We start from the raw sequence: 20,781 nt of genomic DNA, 5'->3' as shown, positions 1-20,781 counted from the left end.
TTACACCTATAGATCAGTTTTCTTATTAGTAAGTCAGTCAGAAAATTAATTTTTTAAGTACGTACTTAAGTACCTAGATGTACCAAATTTTAGAAAATGTGGTATCTATCGATATCTTTTCAAGGATGGTAAAAGTTACCCATTAGAAAAACGTCCGCAACGTATTTCTCAAAAATTATCAAAGATCAAGAGCAACCTAAGTCATTCTTTTACCATATCGCTGCTAGATTATAAAAAAATATTGCAAACTTGCATTAACTTAGTGGACACGTTAATTTAATCAGCTTCAGTTGGCATACACAAACCAACAAACCTACATAGCAATTGCATTACTTTTCATACACTGGTGGAAACTATCTTTTCTCCCGGTTCGTAACCCCTTTTAGTCCCGGTTATCCAACCGGGACTACGAATTCAGGACTAAAGATCGCTATCTTTAATCCCGGGTGAAATAACCAGATCGATCTTTAGTCCCGGTATCTTTAGTCCCGGTTGGTGAGGGACTAAAGAAGGATAACAGCAGTCCAGCAGTCCAGATGGTCCCCTTTCTTCTTTTTTTTCTTTTTTATTTTCTCCCGAATCAAGTGGCATGTATATCCCTAAATTAAACCCCAAATCCCAAATCAAAGTAACATCCAAATCCACACACAAATCAAATACATCACAAATCCTAAAAAAAATTACACACAAATCAAATCTGAAATTTTTACATTTTGGTCCTTTTTGAAAACTTATTTTACAAATGGACCCCTGGAAAAACTTAAACCGGAAACGGTCCTTTTTGGGACGCCAGAGTGGCTGGCGCCATCCCCCAACATGGCGGCGCCAGCCAAACTGGCGCCGTGCCCATGCCACCGTGGCACCAGGGCTTACGTGGCGTTGCTGACTCGGCAGAGCGGGGCGCCATCCACACTAGCACCGCACCGCATACGACGGCGCCAGCATGTCTGGCGCACCCCCCCTCTATGGGCCCCACCAACTTTCTCCTCCCACTCCCATTTTCGTCAAGTCTCTTCTACCTCCGGGCAACGGCTGGCGCCGCCCCCTCTCCTCCGAGGACCTTCTACCTTCGGGCCGCGGCTGGCGCCGCCCTCACGTACTGTGGCGCTAGGGTGGCTGGCGCCACCCTCTGCCTCCCTGCAAATCGAAAATCTATATTGCACAAATGTACCAATTCACAGTTCGCAATTCAAATCACAATTCACAGTTTCATACAGACTAAAACAAGTTCCAATTGCACAAATCACAATGCCAAAAGTCCATCACATAGTCCATCACATATTCCACACATGAAACAATGCCAAAAGTCCATAACATATTCCACACATCAAACAATGCCAAAAGTCCATCACATAGTCCTCACATATTCCACACATGAAACAATGCCAAAAGTCCATCACATAGTCCATCACATTTTCTATCACATAGTGCACCACATACGTCATACTACCAACAAATAGATTAACTTCATACAAATCACTTCTTCCGTTGGCGCCGAATAGCTTGCGAGCCCAGAGTGTACCTACATTTGAAAATCCAATGTTTAAAACATTTAAAAAATAAAATGAGTGAAATCAAATAACATTTGAGAATGGTAAGCTCATTTTACCTCTTTTTCGCTGCCTGAGTGGATCGCAAGTTGTATTGGGTGGATTGCGTCCCCTGAGGCGCATCGGGAAGCTGCGACATGTCTATCTCCTCAGCGTCTGGTGCGACGTAGTCCTCATCCTCCTCGTCGAGTCGTTGTCGTCATCATTGTCGTCGCTAGGTGGAGCCGGCGCCTTCCCCTTTCCCCTCCCTTGTGGAATGCGTGACGACGACGAACCACCAACTTCTTCACGCTCTTCTATCCTGATGGAGTGTCGAGCGATACTTGTACGCGCGGAGATAGGTGCGGATTGAGGTAGTGGTGGTAGTACTCTCCGCGGTTGGTACACGTCATCCAATCCAACCGACCCGCAACCTAATCTTGCAACAAGTTTCCGGCATCTTTGACGAACTTTCTGCATTTTAAAAAAAGAAGTTTGTTAGGTATAACTCAAGTAATGCGAAGTATTAAATCAATTTTATCTCTAAGACATTGCGGAGTGTGTTCTCCGTTTCCTCACCACCCCTCGAAGATTTGAGGGTATGCCCCATTTCGTTCACACTCCTAAAGAGCTCTCTGGACTGAAAGCGTGAGAAGATGTATGTTAGGGTTTAGGGTGCAAATGGAAATCACTTTGACAAATGCAAGAAAACTTACGACTCTGTCTCTAAGTGGGGCGTGCTCCATTTGATAACCGACCCTAGTCTAGACGTCATAGGGATTCCGCCCCTCATCAGAATCGCGGTCTTCCTCTATGTCGGCTTCCGTCCATGTAGGGCATAGGAATAGTCTATATGTCCTATGCAGCCAACGAAGGTACTCTGAGAAAAGATGATTTTGGTGTATTGTCTCGATGTACCTGTCGTTCCTTCCCGCTGTCCTCCATTCATCAATGTATCTGTTATGCTCTAGCCCCCAGTCTTTCACTTTCTTTGTTCTCACCCTGTCGTACCTTGACAAATGGAAGGTGATGAAAGCAAAGTGAGCATCGACAAGGGTCAAATGGTACAAAATTGAACATTGACAATGAAAGCAAACAAAGATAATAAATATTTACTTGTCCAATTCAACTCTAGTTGAGATGTTCTCAACCGGCCAATCTTGTTTCTTCCCGAACTGTCACATGACACGGTGCGGAAGGTGGTACTCAACTGCCCAGAAACAAATCAATGGGCACTGGTACATGAAGTAATCGGAGTCTCGATTGCACAGCGAGTTCAGGGTCAGACTTGAAGCCTCATTGTGTGGTATGGTAACCACCCAATCTACAAAAGTTGAAGAGATGTCGTAGGTTAGTATCTCAATTATAGAAGTAAATGTCGAACTAGAAGTGATATTGGAAGTACTTACATGTTGAGGTTGTAAGCAGTCCATCTCATTGACATAATGCTTGTATGCCACGGTTGGCGACCAAAGGAATCCATATCGCCGAAGCAATGTCACCCCTAGCATCTGGAAACAGAACTCCTCCCAACAAGAGCAAGATGTATGCACGGGCATAGCACTCAACACGCCATGGCTCAGCGTCGTCGTCAAGATGTGAGAAGTTCTGGCTCAGCCAAGATAGGGGTATTCCATTCTGCTTCTTCTTGCCCCCTTGCCCCTGCTCAATGTTAAGTGAAATGCCAAGCAGCTGCTCCACTTGTGCACACCATCCAGGATTCTCTGTCCTGCCCGTCACTGCATGCCCCCGTAATGGGAGGGCCAAGATCATAGCCACATCCTGAAGAGTGATGGTCATCTCACCACTGGTGAGGTGGAAACTGTGTGTCTCAGGCCTCCATCTGCCCACAAGTGTTATCAACGCAGGAGCGTTGAACACTGGCATTCCTTTGTTCACGACCAAGGCCACCCCGAGCAACCCGGCCGCCCTTAGGTATGGGATGTACCTATCGTCGAACATTGGGGGGGCATGAGCTCTAACTCGGAGCGGTTGAAGTACCTGCATTAGCAATTGTAAATCAATTAGTGAATATAATGTCAAACACACGCTACCGATACTTAGATACAAGTGAATCGATGCCGATTCATACCCTCCCCGCCTTGATCGCAGCCCCGCGATGACGGGCCTCATAGTACTCCTCCAAGGCTAGGTAAGTCGGTGGTTGTCCCTCCTCGGCCATCCTACATGAAAAAGTAATAAATTCACCGTTAGTTACCAACATGACATAACTTAAAAAAAATGAATGTGAGAATCCAAAATAAATAAATAGACATTAAATAGACAAGAATAAAACATGCATTGACTTAAGTAGGAAAACAAAAGCCTCCCTAACACTTCTATTTTTTTTGGACTTCTTCTTTTTTGGATGCTTAGGACACTTAGGTTTCTTGTGACCCTCCTGGTGACATAACGAGCATCTATTTTGCACCAGCGCAGCATCAAGTTGAACACCTGATTCTAGAACCACCAAGACCCGAGTCCATTCGTTCTTGAATCGCTTCGATCTCCTCTTCCCTCTTGTTTTAATCTTCAAATCTGGGTCAGCAACAAATTCTTCACCATCGTATGGTGGCCACTGTGTGGGGTCGAGGTATGGCTCAAAGCGTCTTGCCCATGTGTTCACAACGGCTCTAGAAGAGAACTGATACGGCATTCAGTTGGGAGATTCCTCATCAATTGCATGAATCAGATAAACGTGGACGAGATGTGAGCAATGCATATGGTAGAGCAATGGCCTTTGGCAAGAACATGAGTTCCCCTCACCTTTAACTTTGAAGGCTCTTGCGCCGAATCTAACACCACCACACGTTATACTACCCTTCTCTATGACCTCGTATGTCTTTTTCTGCTTATCGAAACACCTTGAAGTGTGTTTGTTCGCCTTGCTTTTTTGCACCTTCATCTTACTAGCGACCTTGGCGGACCAACGCTCCCCTGACTGGACTCACTTCACTGTTTCATTTTGTCTGTTCACAAAGTAATCATTGCACTTCATGAAGGTAAATGCCACTATGGCCGTCACTGGAACCTTACGAACACCAACTAGCACGATATTGAACTGTTCGGCCATGTTGGTTGTCATGTAACCCCACCGGCAGCTATTTCTATCGTATGCACGAGACCACTTATCTTTGTCCAACAACTCATCTTCAAGCCATTTACGAGGACCTTCGGGAATACGCTGTCTTAGTGCCTCAACATCCCTCTCAAATATCCACTTCTCGTCAATCTTACATATCCTTAGGAGCTCTTCTGTCTGATGTTTATCCGCACCGGCCTTGTGAAAATTAGCACTGAAGTGCCTCATGCACCATCGGTGGTGAACCGGTGACAATCCTGGAACAGGAGCCCTCATGGCATTCATTATACCAGCATGTCGATCTGAGATAATACAAACCTCCCTATGCGGCCCAACCACAACCCGTCGGACAAGATCGATAAACCAACACCAGTCTCGTGAATTCTCTTTCTCCACCAAGGCAAAAGCTAAAGGTACAAGTTAGTCCTCCGCATCAGCTGATAATGCAGTCATAAAGGCATCACTGTATTTCCCAGTTAGGAAGGTTGCATCTATAGCTAGTACTGGCCTGCAATGCTTAAAAGCCTCAATGGAAGGACCGAAGCACCAGAATGCACGCATAAAAATTTTCTTGGTCACTCCATCAATGTTGACAACCCTATCAGGATGAGTATCGATGTGGTAGACCATACTGGGATTTCTCTGCTTAATGGCTTGTAGCAAAGTGGGCAAACGGACGTACACTTCACCCCATTCTCTGTAAATGAGCTTCATAGCCTCCTCTCGTGCCCTCCAAGCCTTGCCATACTTCACCCTATACTGGAAAACCTCAAATATATACAAAGCTAACGCAGAAGCAGAGAGTGTATGTTGCAATTTTATGGCATTGCATAATCTATTTGCTATGAACTTAGATGTCAGGTGCCGGTGGCTCCCTGAACCTTCAGCAGCAGCACAACTATGTGCCTTACCAACCCGTGATATCCTCCACGTGCCACTAGACCTCTTAGTTGCATGGACCTTCCATTTGCACCGTGGGTTTTCACATTTGACAGTGTACCTCCTATTTGCGGCAGAATTGACAACACGGTATGGACGATGGTGCACGATGGCATACTCCTGGAGCCATAGCTTCAATGCGACCATGGATGGGAACTCTAAACCCTTTTTGAGACCATCCACCTGGAATGGTTCTGGCAACTGATCTAGGTTGATGCCGCTATCTAGTATTGCACCATGGGCATGTGTTAGGTCCCTAAACTCAGGAATGTCCGCTTCCTCCCAAACACCTTCTCAAACGCACGACATTCCTCTAATGCTAACTTGTCATTGTTAGTTAGTGGAGGGAATGGACGGTCATCATCGGAGTCTTCAGCAAATTCAGCATCATATTGCTCAACACTTGCCTCCTCGTCAACCTCCTCTCTATTGACTTCTACTGAGACAGAATCGTGACCACCACTCAATTCGATAATAAAGTAATCATTTGGATTCACATATTGGCCTGCTACTTCCGTCGGGTATTTAGGGTTGCCTCCATACGACGACCAATGTACACTCTCCGACAAATGTTCACTTAGATCAAGCCCCTCTTGTACTAACTCCCTTTTCATCTCCCTCGCTGCGTCCATATCATCACTACCGCAATGTCTCTTTTATGGTCCTGCCTCCCCTAAATCATTACCAAACAAAGGTCTCTTCTTCTCTCCTTTCCCCTCCAAGTCTTCTCGTACCAACTCAGTCTTACTTGCACCCCCTCCACGACGAGAAGAATATGTCACAAAATTCTTCTCAACATAATGATAAGAAGGAGATTTGTTTAGATCCAAAATTTCTACGGTACGTACCAACTTTGATGCAAACACCTCTAGAGATCTAAACTGAGACTCTTTTACCAAATCAAAATAAACTTCCCATTCCAACTGACCTATCACATTTAATATATACTTATGCCCTTGACCAACATAGTATCTCTCATAAAAACGAATCTCTACATTATCCTCGGTCCATCCAAGAACTTCTTTCACTCGTGACCTTAGTTCATCTAGAGTTGAGTGGGTGGGAAACAAAATGGTCTTTAATGCCATATCCTCAAACTCAACATGTGCACCAACGTAAGGTTCCACCACTCTACCACCGTAGTAAACACGAACAAGTCTATCCATCTACACCAAAAAATCAAATGTAACTTTACAACAAAAATTAAATCTTCCTTCCTAAATGTAGTCGAAACCGATATATTATAACCAATGCATAACTTAAATTGTCCCAAAGCTAGTACTCCACAAAAAATATTTAATCCACGTACAAATATCAACAAGTTTACTAGTGCATTACACATCAAAATATTACAAAAACTCTGTCATACAACCCAATCCAGTTCTAATTAACTACAATCAATTTCTATATGCAACCAAATTTGTCTCCCCTTCGTATAATTAATGGTTAAAAGTTTAACCTATAGGCTATAGCATCAAGTCCATCAAATTAAATTTACTTTCATGCCTCAACCCTAATTTTTCATCCATCCATCCAACCAAACCATCCAAAAATTAACACTACCACATATATGGTTCAAAAATTCGTGACACCAATGAGTACATTGCAAACATGTAGCACTACAACAAGCTAATCCCAAGAACAAATGCTAAAAATCACAAATTTGGGCAAAAAGGGGTTCTAGGGTTACCCTCCGATCTACAAATTCAACCAATAAAAACGAAAAAAAGAGAGAGGAATGGAGGAGTCTACCTTTCTCTTCGATTTCCACAAAAAATCCCGCGAAAAACGAGTTCAAATGGAGTGGATTTGAGGTGGAGAGGTGAGGGGGAGAGCTGCTGCTCCTCTGCTCGGGCTGGAGATGGGTGCGAATGAGGGTGGGGAGAAGAAGATGGTGGGGTCCACGCGGGTTAAAGAGGGTGGCCCACGCTGAAGGGGTGCGCCAGCATGGCTGGCGCTGTGGTGCGTGGGGCGGCGTAATGTGGCTGGCGCCCCCCCTGCCTAGTCAGCACGGCCACATACGCCGTAGTGCCACGGTGGCACGGGCACGACGCCATGGTGGCTGGCACCGCCATGTTGGGAGACGGTGCCAACCACTCTGGCGCCCCAAAAAAGACCATTTCCGGTTTAAGTTTTTTTAGGGTCCATTTATAAAATAAGTTTTCAAAAAAGACCAAAATGTAAAAATTTCAGCAAATCAAATTACATTATACAAAATTCATCGCAAATACATCACAAGTTCACATCACACACAAATCAAATACATCACAGGATCATGCAATAAATCACAAATTCTAAAAAAAAATTCACATAGGCGCCGGCCGGCCACCGCCGCGTGGCCCTCCGCGGCGCTGCCCACCGCCGCGCCGCCGCCAGTTGCCATGCCGGCCGCCGCCCGGCCGGCCCGCTCTCACTCTCGCTCGATCTCGATCGATCCGAAAAAGAAAGAGATAGCAGCAAAGAGATAGTGAGTTTGAGAGGAAAAAAATAGATAGAGAGAGAGTTTGTTACGTGGACGAGAGAAGAGGATAAGTAATAGGGATTATATAGTACGTGTTGATTTTTATTGCCGGTTAGTAACACCAACCGGGACTAAAGTTAGATCTTTAGTCCCGGTTAGTGTTACAAATCGGGACTAAAATCCTAGGCGTATGACACGGTCTGACAGGAACCAACCGGGATTAAAAATTATCTTTAGAGTAAAGATCATCTAGTCCTGTTGTTCTTCTAAATCGGGACTGAAAATTGTTTTTAGTCCCAGTTTTTAATGGAACCGGGACTATTGTGGATTTGAGTCGACCGATCAAATATGGTTTCTCCACCAGTTATAGGTAATAGTCCCATATCCATCATTATTTGTCGAAATGGAAACTTGATTGTGAAGACATTTTTGAAAAGTAAAATCTGTTGTGAAAGTTTGTGATCGATTCCTTATGAAATTCCATTCAAACATAGCTTAGCTTTCACCTGCACTGAACTCAACTATGTTAGCTGCTCTTGCTGTATGAAAATCGAAACTAGTGATATCAAGTTAAGTAGCATTGCAGAATGGAGCCTGACGTGGCAGCATGTAGCTGGTCCACGTCACTAACATCCTATGAGCCATGGCCTTCTGCTATGGAAGAGAATGAGCCAGGGATGCAGCCATCTTATCCAAAATAATCTCTGTGTTTCTGGCTCATATCATGTGACATGTGTGACAGTCTGAGAGCTTTCGTCCTCCTCCATTCCACACCAAGCCGGCCATGGCTAAGGTAGCTCTCAGCTCCCTCCTCGCCGTCGGTGGCGCCGCCGCCTTCGCCGTTCAGCCGTCGAAGAAAACCGGCTCCGGTTTGTTTCGCAATCGCGTCATCACCGTCAGGCGGCCCAGGATTTCAGCCAATCTCGGTAATAATGGTCTCCTGAATTCCTCTTTGTATCCTTCCATTTTCTGTGCAAGCTGTTTGAACTTTGAAGTATACTTAAATAATCTTACCAAATTTATTTGGCAATATTGCCAAGTTTTGGCAGTATTGCTTATGTATTTACCAAAGTTTGGTAAAAAAAAAAACTAAATGGTTACACATCTTTAACAATTTTACCAAAAATTGGTATGGTTTAAAATGATATCAATCTGAACAACTCCTAAGATTTTGAGTGATGCAAGGTACAGGTGGAGATGGGGAGGTGAAGCCTGCAGGTAACAAGAAGAAGTTCATCACCAGAGAAGAGGAGCCAGAGCAGTAAGCAACTCAACTCAACTCAACTCAGCTCTGCATTTTTGTTTACCCTTCTTCCCTGAAACATAAAGAAAAAAAAATCTGAACTATGTTCTTCTCAGAGAGATGTGTGGTTGAGAGAAATAAACATGAGAGAAAAAAACATGTGATCTTGCTAACTGATGGAAATGCAGGTATTGGCAGGCGGCAGGGGAGAGGAAGGGCGAGAACCCGATGAAAACGCCGCTGCCCTACATCATCATCTTTGGCATGTCGACGCCCTTCGTCATCCTCGCCATCGCCTTCGCTAATGGCTGGATCAAGGTCCCCGTCCGGTGAACCTCCTCCCGTCCATGTCGCATCATCATCAGTTCATCACATCAGCAAATCTTGGAAGGTTGCTACTTGCTGCCAAGAAACTCCTCACTGCGACCACTGCACTCCTACCGGGAGCCCTGAAGAGTAAAATTTCATAGAGATCTTGAGCATACCAGTACGTAATGTATGTGATAAACAAGTACCTTTTTTCCCAGTACTGTAAATCTGTAAGTAATTACAGTTCATATTAACATCCTTCCTGCTTCTGATCCAAGGAGGTTTTGTCATGTACAAGAGGAGGTTTTTATGGCATCAGCTTTGTCAGTTGATATTCAGTTAACGTGCAAGTTGCAGAATCTGAACTAGATTACAGTTTACAAATCTCAACAAGGTCTGCAGTAAAACAGCTTCTCTTTTCTTTGATTACGGTCTTTCAAATCTCAATTCGGTCTGCAGTAAAAACAGCTTATGTGCAGTTATTACATAACCAACGGATTGCCAAAAAAAGAGAACAAGGACTATGCTGAACTGCCGATCAAACTACAGACATACAGCCGTGAAATATAGAAACCAGCCAGACAGGCCAATAATGCAAAAGCATAAATGCAAATCTCAGTATCATCTATGAATCATTTGAAGCAAACCTGAAATACTAAATTTTCAGTAGATATATCTTCCAGGTTACGGATATAACAGCTGCTTCAACAGCTTATTTCCCCCATTTCTCTCCACGGTTATACACCTAAAAACACACCTGTCAACGCAATTTCAGTAGATATATCTGATTTGGTGAAAGAAGCCATAGAATTTCGGCTCGGCGGGTTACACCACATAAACATTTTTCTTTCGCATATCAGACGACCATGTGTATATATATATTGTTGAGCAATAACACCCACAGATATACATTTTATCAATGTTTGAAGTAACGGTGGTCATCATTTGGAGGTTGCCTAGTGTGGTTTCCTATCAAATTCAGACTCATGACAGTGAGGATCAAGCCAATCACGAGGAGAGCTCTTTGGCACGCCCTTGCTATGTGTTCTAGCTCCCATGAGCTCCCTCAGGGTTTCCACCTTGTTCTCCTGAGCATTGCCAGTGAATTTATTATCTGCTTCCTTCAGCTTGTTTCTGAATCGCTGCTTACGGCCAACTATGTTGATCTCCTGCTGCTTTGCTTGAGATGGTGGAGCGCCATGAGGTCCCAAGTATATCTTCTCCTCTTTCTCCTGTTCAAATTGAATTTACATCCGAATGAAGTATGATCAACTGCAGTACAGTTGTTAATGAAGATAAAATTACTAACATATAAATACATGATAGAGAGTCATAGAGATCTAAGGACATTCTAGAACTTACCTTCAGAGGTTCAGGATCCTTAGGTTTAGGGGTAGTATGCTCAGTAACATCATCTTCTTGAGTGGTCAAATTAGGAATAACAAATCCATCAGCATCTGCAAGTGTACCATAAAACTTTGTGAAAAGAGAAATTTTACAGTCCTTGAGAAAGTATCTCTAAGGTACCAAAATTTTACACTAAAAGTTTTGGTACCTGGAGGTATCTAGTACACGTGTACCTCCAGAAACCAAGTTTTACACTAAAAAATATGATACATCCTGGTACTTTCTCAAGGATGATAAAATTAACCTAGTGAAAAATGGCACCACCTTTAGCAAAACTCAGCATGGTACTCAAATTCAAGGAATTAAAACTGCAATTTGGTAAATAGTAGGTGCTCAGTTTTTGATATGTAAACACTGGAAATCACTAGTATACTGAGTGATTCTTTTTTTTTTCCTGATCCACTGGTGGTAGAGCTAGCTAATAGTATATGATGCATTTGTGTATTATATACATTTTTAGACACTAGAAAAGTTCAAAAAAGCTTAATATGTAAGCAAAAGCATCACTTAGAAAAAAGATTGACACAGAAACCTGGCCTACATATCCTTGTGAGTTGTTATTTAGTTGAGCAACTTAAAAATGCAAGAGTCCTGTTTGTAAAAAAATAAGGTTGTAACATTGAATTTGGAAGATCAAGAATCAAGTGCCAAATGCTATTAAATTGCAGTTTGAGTTTGAACTTGTTTGGCACCCAACGCACCAAACAATCGCATTTCAAGTGAAATTTTGGATGAAATGTTACAAGTCAGATTCTTAGACTGATAGATTATCTCCCAAAAGCACAACATGGACAAAAAGCTGCATGCTTCCCCACCTCAAAATTATCGAAGTTGTTCCAACATACTACCAGTGCCAGCTAATTTGTCGAAGTTGTGTTCTAACATACTACAAGTGCTAGCTAATTTGTGGACTCCTGACACTGATATGGAAAAAAAGATACACATCAACAACCCCTGAACCCTAGTCTGTTTGTCGCAATCTCGCAATAACATCCCCCTAACCAAGAATGTCAGATTGCCACGAACTCTGCAATTCCACAGATATATAACACGCTCGCGGCGCCTCAAGCAAAGTCCTAGATAACTACAATTCCAAGCGGGTGCCCCCGATGGGCACAAGCAAGAAGCAACAGTTGTACGGAAGTGGCGAGATGAGATAGGCTCTTTTGTTAACTTTACCCCACTCGTCTTCTTCTTCTTCGGCGGCGGCAGCGGCGGCGGCCGTGGCAGCATCCTCCGGTGGCGGGACTGCTTCCGCCGGCTTAGGGTGAGAGGCGGCCATGGAGCCCCGCGGAGGTGAGAGGCCTCGGTGGATCAGCCCCTCCCCTTCCCCTCTCGCTCTGGATTTGCAGCTTCAGCTTGGAGCTCGGATTCCACTGCGGCTGCGCTTTCGCAATCGCAGCTCTTCTTGGCAGGCAATGGCATGGGTTGATCCCATTTTCACCCGATCCGAAATCAGAGAAGGCCCATGAGCCGGATGGGGCCTGGCCCATTGGATCACATAGCCCGGGCCTATCTCCACGAAATAAGTTCACTTTGGTTTCCTTAGCTAGTGGCGGAATATGATTCGTATCCCTAAACATAAACAACAGTACCGGATATCTCGACTCCAAATATTAAAACTGATGCAGTTTAACTCTCTCGATGGCTTTAGAGGGTGGTTACACTGACGTGGCGACTACTTGGCGGCGTTGATATGATCTTAGTCCTACGTGGTGTTGACGTGGCGTTTATATGGTATTAGAATATATATATATATATATATATATATATGAGCTGGATAATATGAACCTTGGTTCATATGCACCCAAATCCTATGCTCTACACGTGTGCCAACAATTTCTTAGGCAGGTACATTTTCAACCATACTAATATGTACCAAACCTTGCTTTTCTCTCTATAGACCCTGGAGGGCAAGGTACATTTTGCAAAACACGTTCCCTGATATGCCCCCCAACTAGTATTCCTCTTTCCCATTCAGCTACCAGTACAGTAGTACTCTTCTTTCCCATTCAACTAGCACATCGTGCTCCCTCTGACATCCTGCCTCCTCCCATTTCAAAAAGTGGTCTTGATTATTTATAGCACTGAGTGTTTTAATTGCTCTGACAAAAAAAGAGGTTACATTGCTCCATCAAACCATTTGTCACATCCATGTTAAGTGAGGATGGCATATCGAAGTGTCCATTCCATATGCATTGCGGCATGCCTCTTTGCATAAAAAGAATATCGCATAATACTCTATCTATTTTAAAATGTGGATATAATACCTCCGTCTTTTAATATATGATGCCGTTGATTTTTTTACAAGAGTTTAACCATTCGTTTTATTCAAAATATTTAAACAAATATTAAAAAAATGTCATGATTAAAGAACATTTGATGATAAATCATCTCATAATAAAATAAATGATAATTATTTGAATTATTTGAAAAAGACGAATAGTCAAACGCATTTTAGAAAGCAAATAACATCATATATTAAAAAACTAAGGGAGTATGATCTTTGCATAAAAATATATATAGTCGTACTTTAAAATATCAAACACTACGTTAACATATTATGAAAATTTAGTTAAAAATCTGAATGAGCTTTTATTCAGATTTGTTGTATCAAGATAGATCACATCGTGTCTTAAAATGAGATTTTTTTTTTCAAACGTAGAAAATGCTACTGTATCGAGACATCCTAATAAAACAAAATGCACATTATACTTCTTAAAAGTAGGTAGCAATAAACCCTACCAATGGCCGGCCACGTCTGTGCGACTTTGATGCGGCCAGGTGGGGAGGTGAGCAGGAGCTGCATACCTGCAAGATAGTTAACAAGGATTTGGATGGTGATTTGTGATTTGTGATGTTTGATTCTTGGATTTTTGGTTGGTGATTTGTGCTAGAGTACAGATGACGGCAGTGGAGGTTGTTGCTACTGTCTTATTTGATTTTCTTTTTTGGTTTTTTAAGTTCTCTGATTTGGGATGCTTGTTCGTCTCTAAGGAAAGCTGGTAGACATCTGCTCAACCTTTTTCTTTATTATTTTTGGAAAGCAATATTGCATATTATATTTCTTCCATCTTGCAAGTGCATGCTGTCGTGAACTTATTTTCAAAATATTGAGCTACATGCAAAGGAGCATGAATTTATGATTTATGATTGGTAATTTGGGGATTAGTAAGGATTCTTGATTCAATCGAGAGGAACAGATCAAGTGAGCTCGGATTGTTGATTTATGATTGGTGATTAGTCATACTAATTTCTGGTCTCTCTCACCAGTCAGCTCCATGAGTAAAAATCTCAGTATATGTGCTTTTTTTTTCCATATATCTATTTTTTAATCTCTGTCACCTAATTTCTGATTGGGGCATATATCTTTTTTTCTTTTGCATATATTCTGCAAATCTTTGGGTTTCAAGTTCATTATATGATATATCGTTTGTTTGTGGCCCTCATTTTTACAGGTAATATCAAACCCAGAGTGTCATTTATAGATATATCATGCTCTTATTGTCGTCTAGAGTTATATTGTTGGCAAATTAAAAGAAATGAGGTAATATTAGTATTTTAAATAGATAACATTTGTGAAATGTCATTTGGAATGTGTACAAAATTTAAATAAGAGCACAAAAGTATCGTGCGGGTTATACCAAACATCTTATCGGTATAATGAGTACTGTAGACTTCACATACTCAGATGAGATTTGTTGATGTGATGAACCGTGAACAAAAAGTTGGATAAATGAACCAGAATCCATGTCAAGGGTAAATTTGGAATGCTGAAAAAGTAAGGGAGGAGCAACCGTAGCATTGTGTACCTTCATGCAGCCTTTTCCTATAGTAGTACTTCATTTATGATGAGTAAGGAACATTTATCCCGCACACATCTTGGCATGTATGGATGGTCTAGATAGCTATATATATATATATATATATATATATATATATATATATACTCATTTATCATTGAAAAAGGAATATTGTAGGACCCACGTATCATTCTCCCTTACTCCTTCCCTTCCCTTCTACCTTCTTTATCTTTCTCTCTCTCCCATATCCCCCTTCAGACGTCTGCGGCGAGACCTGAAGCGGCGGCGGGAGGAAGGGTGGGCACTGGAGCTGGAGCGGCAGGCGAGCACCGCAGATGACAATGGCGCGGCGGCGCTCTCTACCACGGTAGCCAGTGGCGGCAGCGGGGGATGCATAGCCACGCGAGCACAGCGAGGAGGTGGCTGGGCGCCGTCAGCAAGGCCGCTGCTCGACGCGTCGTAGTAGCCGCTGTTGTCGCCGCCGCCGCTGTGGTTGAGGAAGGAGACCGTGTCGTTGATGAGAAATTTCATAATTTTGACGTCACATTTGCCCTAGGCGCTGTGAGCTTTTGATTTGACATTGCATCTTGATCCTACTACTTGCAGCTTGATTGCATAGTACCAGTACTCATTTAGTCATTTGTTTTGGTTGGATTTTTGTGTACCGGATGTTTTCTTCAAGTTCCTTTCTTTACATGGACATTTAAACAGAGTTACAGCTGACAGTAAATTCAGATTCACTAAAGTGTCTCTGAAAACTTGCAAATTATTGTTCTAAAACTAGAGTATATTACAGTGCAAGACAACTGAAAGACAAAGAAGCAATAGGGCTTGCGCATACAGCTGAAGAGTTTCCCAAAAATATGTTAGCCCATGATACTGCATGGCTCATGGCATTACGGAGGAAGAAGCAATACGGCTGGTGCATACAGGTCAAGAGTTTCCCATATACTATCTTCGTTTTTTTAATATATGACATCGTGATATTTTGATACATTTGACCATTCGCTTTTTAAAGTGACAGAGGTTCTAAAGAGTGCTGAAAAAAGTAATACAGATAACTTCGATGATATTAAAGTGAAAAACAAACTTTTCATCCTATAAAAATAAAAAAGAAAACTTTCGATAATACAAAACCATCCTAGAAAAATATAACTCATGCTTAATGAAAATTTAATGATAAATCAAGTCACAGTAACATAAATAACAATTACATATTTTTTTTAAATAAGATGAATGGTTAAATGTATCCGGTATAATATATTAAAAGCAAAGGAAGTATATAACTACCATGGTCATTGTTGACGGTCATCAAGTACCGATTTTGACCGTCAACTACCTCAATAAATAAAATGAGAACTAACATTTTTTTTACACGTATATTAGTTATAAATAATGTAATTCCACTTGTCTTGGAGAAATATCTTGTATGCAGAGAGCATACACAAAAGTGAAGAAGAAATTAGCCGGCATGCAAAGAAACATGCCTTCAGTGAATAACGTGCGACCACACAAATCGATAGGCCCACAAATTAGATTAAACCGACCTAAAGTAGGGCCAAACCATCCTCAACCGCCATAAGGGCCCACATGGCATCCCCCGATGAAAGTTGGTGGTGAGAGGTGGGGCCTAGAGGTCAGCTGAACTCTTGGTTTGGCCTAACCAAGAGTAGGGTTAGAGGTTTATCCAGTTGCAAATAATCAAAAAAACATATACTTTTTTGGGTTGATACTAATCCGAATTCCATATAAATGTCCATTTGTCTGGCTCATTGTTTTGCTGTACACTTTGCAATTTATCCTGTAAAGCTTCCCATTCGTGCATAGCTTGTTTTGAGAGAGGAAGATGAAAGTGCATATCCAAATCAGATGCCATAGTGAAATTCTGAATTGAGGTATCCTAGTTTTTTTTGCATATGAGAACAAGATGGGGAATTGTCAGTCCATTTGTCTTTCCACAATAGAGCAGTGTCACCTTGACCCATATTAACCTGAGAAAAAGCTCTAAACAAGGGTACTAATCTGAAAGTGTCTTTCCACCAGAAGGATCCTTTTTCTTTGTGTGCATGAGGGGGTTTGTCTGACTCAAGATAATGTTTGTTCCAAATGAGATGTACCCAAGGTAAATCTTTTTTGTTATAGAATTTATCCAGATGTTTGATGAGCAAGGCAATGTTCTGAAATTCCAGATTTATTATCCCCAGTCCCCCTTTTTTCTTTGGTTGGCAGACTATATCCCAAGCTGCCAAAGAGTGTGTCTTAGTCTCCATTTTAGAGTTTTCCTCCATAAGCAATGTCTTCAAGCACGGTCAATGTGTTGAAGAACCTTTTTTGGAAGCTTTAATGTGCACATATAGTAAGTTGGCAGAGATGATAGAACTGAGTTTACCATTGAGAGTCTTTGTCCATGATATAGAAAAACTGTTGTGGAGGGAAGCCTTCTCTCTACTCTGTCAATTAGGGGAGCAAAGTCACTCTCCCATAGGTAGTCCAAGATAGGTAAACGGCCTTTTGCCTATTGAGCAACCAAAAGTTCCTGCTAAAAATTTCATTTTGTTACTGTCTGTGTTTATTGGGATCATGCAAGATTTATGGAAATTGATTTTCAGCCCAGTGCAGAGAGCATAAGTGTTGAGCAGGGCTTTAAGAGTAAAAAACCTCCTTTTGGTCCGCTTTCATGATTATCAGAGTATCATCAGCATATTGCAGGATTGGGAATTGATTATCTCCAATTGGGATTGGGGCTATGAGGAGGCCTAAAGTTTGTGCTTTGTTTACAATTGATTGCAACATGTGTGCAGTTAGCACAAACAGCAGTGGGGAAAGTGGGTCACCATGCCTGACTCCTCTCTTGCATTTGAAGGTTTTTCCAGGTACTCCGTTTAGCATAACAGATGTGGAAGCAGATTTTAAGACATTGTTGACCAAGTTAATCCAAGATTGGTTAAACCCCTTTGCATGCAAGATTTGAAGGATTGCTTCATGTTCAACTAGGTCGAAAGCTTTTTCAAAGTCAATCTTCAAAATGATTATTCTCTCTTAGTTTGCTGGCATTGATGTAGGTATTTAAAACTCCATGCTAGACAATCTTGTATGGTTCTGCTTTTAATAAAACCATATTGATTTTTGTGGATAAGTTTCTAGATTACTGGTTGCAATCTATTGTCCATGATCTTTGTGAGAAATTTTAGAGCAAAACTTTGCAAGGTAATTGGTCTGAAGTCATTTGTAGTTTCAGGGGAAGGTTTCTTTGGGATGAGGGTAATGAAAGAATGGTTCAGATTATCCAAAGGAATATTGTTTAGAAAGAATTGGTGAGCCAACTCATAGAAATCTTGTTTGATGATATTCCAACATTTATTGAGAAACATTCCATTAAAACCATCTGGCCCAGGAGCTCTATCTAAAGGCAGGTGCTTTATAATTAAATCCAATTCATCATTTGAAGGTATTCCACTTAGAGCTTCCAACTCTTGAGATGAATGTAAAAGATCTAAAAGGTCTAGAACCATTTGCATTACTCCCTGGGTTCCCATCCTGGATTTGTATGATGTATATAGTACATGTGCCTTCTCAGCATGAGAGGTGATGATTGTTCCATCTTCAAGAGTTAGATGAGAGATTTTGTTTCTTCTAAGACTGTCAGTTGCAGCAGCCTGAAAGAATTTGATGTTTTCATCTCCAAATTTTACCCATCTGATTGTACATCTTTTTTTTCAAACTCATTTTTGTAATTCAGCAGTTTGAGAATCTGCTCTTTTAAAATGATCCTGATATTCCCTGAATGGCCAGTGTTCTCTGTTCTTCTAGATTGTCAAGGCATGAAATAACCTCATTACAATTTGTGATCAGATTGTTGAGATTAGAGAATCTTTTACTCCAAGCTTTAAGGCCTCTTCTCAAATTTTTTAATTTGGAGTTTATTATGATGGCCTGATTATTTCCTCTGACTGGGATATTCCAACAGTGCTAAACTACCTCTAGGAAACCTGGAACTGATACCCAGTAGTTTTCAAATCTGAAAATGCTTGATTTTGGAACAGAAGTTTCAATTGAAATTCGGAGCATGGTCAGATATGTATCTCAAAGTTGCTGTGGCCATGGTGTGGGGGAATTTTAGAGACCATGCTGTGGAGGTGAAAACCCAGTCCAATTGCTGCAATAAGGGTTGATCCTGCATGTTACTCCAAGTGTAGGCTCCGCCTTTTAAAGAGATTTCTACCAGACCTACATTGCTAATAATCTCATTAAAAATAAGGATATCATTCATGTCTCCTCCTGGCAAATTTATGTTTTCCAATGATCTTTTAAAGTTGAAATCCCCCATTAGAATCCAGCACTGATCAGGTTCTATGTCAAGATTAAGCATCCAGTTTACAAACTCATCTCTTAACTCTCCTGCACATCGTCTACAGATGTTGGTAAGGTTCCATTTCTCAGTTAAAGTGGATGTTGCTGTATATTCCACAGTGATAGCATAAGGCAGGCATGAGATCACATTTTCTGTTACTATTGCGCTATTCCAAATGATAATAAGACCTCCAGAAGCTCCTACCGAAGGATGGTAGACGAATTTATTAAAACGTTTAGAGCAAAAGTTCCTTAAGTATGAGTGATCAAAATGTTCTCTTTTTGTTTCCTGAATACAAATGATAGAACAGTTGGTTTCATCAATTTTATCTTTGAGAGCCAGCCATTTTTTACTAGAGTTGATTCCCCTGACATTCCAACAAAGAATTTGACAAGACTTATTGTTCTTATTATTCATCAATTGGCTTATAAATCTTGAAGAGCAAAGGAAAAAATCTAGCTGTTGTTCCATAATGGCATTCTCAAAATAATTGAGAAGCCTTTCCATCAAACAAACCCAGGCCTTCAACCAATCACAATCAAAAGATACGACATGAGATATAGCATCCATGACCAAGAATAAGCAGAAGCAAAATATCATCCAGCATAACAGATTATCAAAGAGTTTCAGCAATCCAACACCCAAAAGAGAACATATGAGAGTGGCCAAGAGTATAGCCTTATTACAACACCAAAAGTAGAGGCTTCGCAAAGCCTGAAAATAGCAAGAGATTGGATTCATTTCTCCTGCTTGAGGAGTTTATCTGTGGCTACATCCTCAGGAAGCATGCCACACTGATCAGTGCCAATCTTCTGCAACTGCTGCACTTGTATTGGAGGAGGGAGGCCTTTTGAACTTTGAGCCTTTGGGCCTTGGGAGAAAATGCTGGAGATGGGCTGAACCTTAGATTTCTTCCTTGGAGTGTCATAAGCCAGGTCAATCTTCTATTCAATATGAATAGTTTATATTTCATTTATATGCATCACTTGATTAGGCTAGTTGATCTACGCTACAGTAACGACTCAATGATCTTAATAGGTTGTACTAGTTCTAACTTGTCCATCCGAAGGGTGAGAGTCCCAGGGGAATTTATTAACATAAGTGTGGTGCTTAGGTTAGTTAAATGCAGTTAGATGCAGATATGCCACACAAAAAGTGAGGTAGGCGACATATGCTGACAGTCATTTCCATCCTTTGTATTCCTTCATGTCCGGGTATCACGTAAGAGTTCGTTAAATGCCATAACCATGCTAACAAACCAGCATGGAATGATCTCTCGGTAGTACTTGGGCGCCTACTACTAAGTCTTAGCCTTGTAAGTATGTAATAGTTAAGTGTATATTAAATATTAGTAATATAGGAATACATATAAATCTTTGTCGATGTTTTAGGTCATGACTATTGTATTTGCATGGTATGGGGATTGTTGGTACCAGGGTATATGCGAGATCTATTATATACTAAAAGTCCATTAAACTTCCTATAAACGCTTTCAAATCGCCACGTGGCCTCCTACAAATGCTCCTAAGTTGCCATGTGGCACTCTACTAAATTAGAAAAAATCTGAGAAAAAAAGAAAAACATCCATCCCTCAATTTCACTTAAAATTTGTGGACCCATCATTTTCAACCATTGGATCAATTAATAAAATAATCCC

At 41.4% G+C, this 20,781-nt stretch overlaps 2 protein-coding genes across 3 annotated transcripts; one reads left to right on the top strand and one right to left on the bottom strand.

The window, feature by feature from the left end:
* The first annotated feature begins 8,702 nt into the window (after window positions 1-8,702).
* LOC127768883 (uncharacterized) lies at window positions 8,703-9,860 on the top strand. 2 transcript variants are annotated; one of them, XM_052294549.1, is made up of 3 exons: window positions 8,703-8,937; window positions 9,197-9,272; window positions 9,443-9,860. In XM_052294549.1, the coding sequence occupies exons 1-3, from the start codon at window positions 8,796-8,798 to the stop codon at window positions 9,585-9,587; spliced, it is 363 nt and encodes a 120-aa protein (XP_052150509.1). In that variant the 5' UTR covers window positions 8,703-8,795; the 3' UTR covers window positions 9,588-9,860. The 2 variants fall into 2 exon arrangements, with proteins under 2 accessions (XP_052150509.1, XP_052150510.1); XM_052294550.1 differs by having other exon boundaries at window positions 8,706-8,937; window positions 9,203-9,272.
* Window positions 9,861-10,323: 463 nt separating this feature from the next.
* Window positions 10,324-12,378, bottom strand: LOC127768882 (uncharacterized). The gene is made up of 3 exons (XM_052294548.1): window positions 12,150-12,378; window positions 10,926-11,020; window positions 10,324-10,795 (listed from the first exon to the last, which is right to left on the bottom strand). The coding sequence occupies exons 1-3, from the start codon at window positions 12,250-12,252 to the stop codon at window positions 10,520-10,522; spliced, it is 474 nt and encodes a 157-aa protein (XP_052150508.1). The 5' UTR covers window positions 12,253-12,378; the 3' UTR covers window positions 10,324-10,519.
* Window positions 12,379-20,781: the final 8,403 nt, after the last annotated feature.

This window comes from Oryza glaberrima, chromosome 3 (assembly GCF_000147395.1).
Source record: "Oryza glaberrima chromosome 3, OglaRS2, whole genome shotgun sequence".
Taxonomy (NCBI): Eukaryota; Viridiplantae; Streptophyta; class Magnoliopsida; order Poales; family Poaceae; genus Oryza; species Oryza glaberrima.
This window is presented reverse-complemented; position numbering and strand designations above follow the sequence as displayed.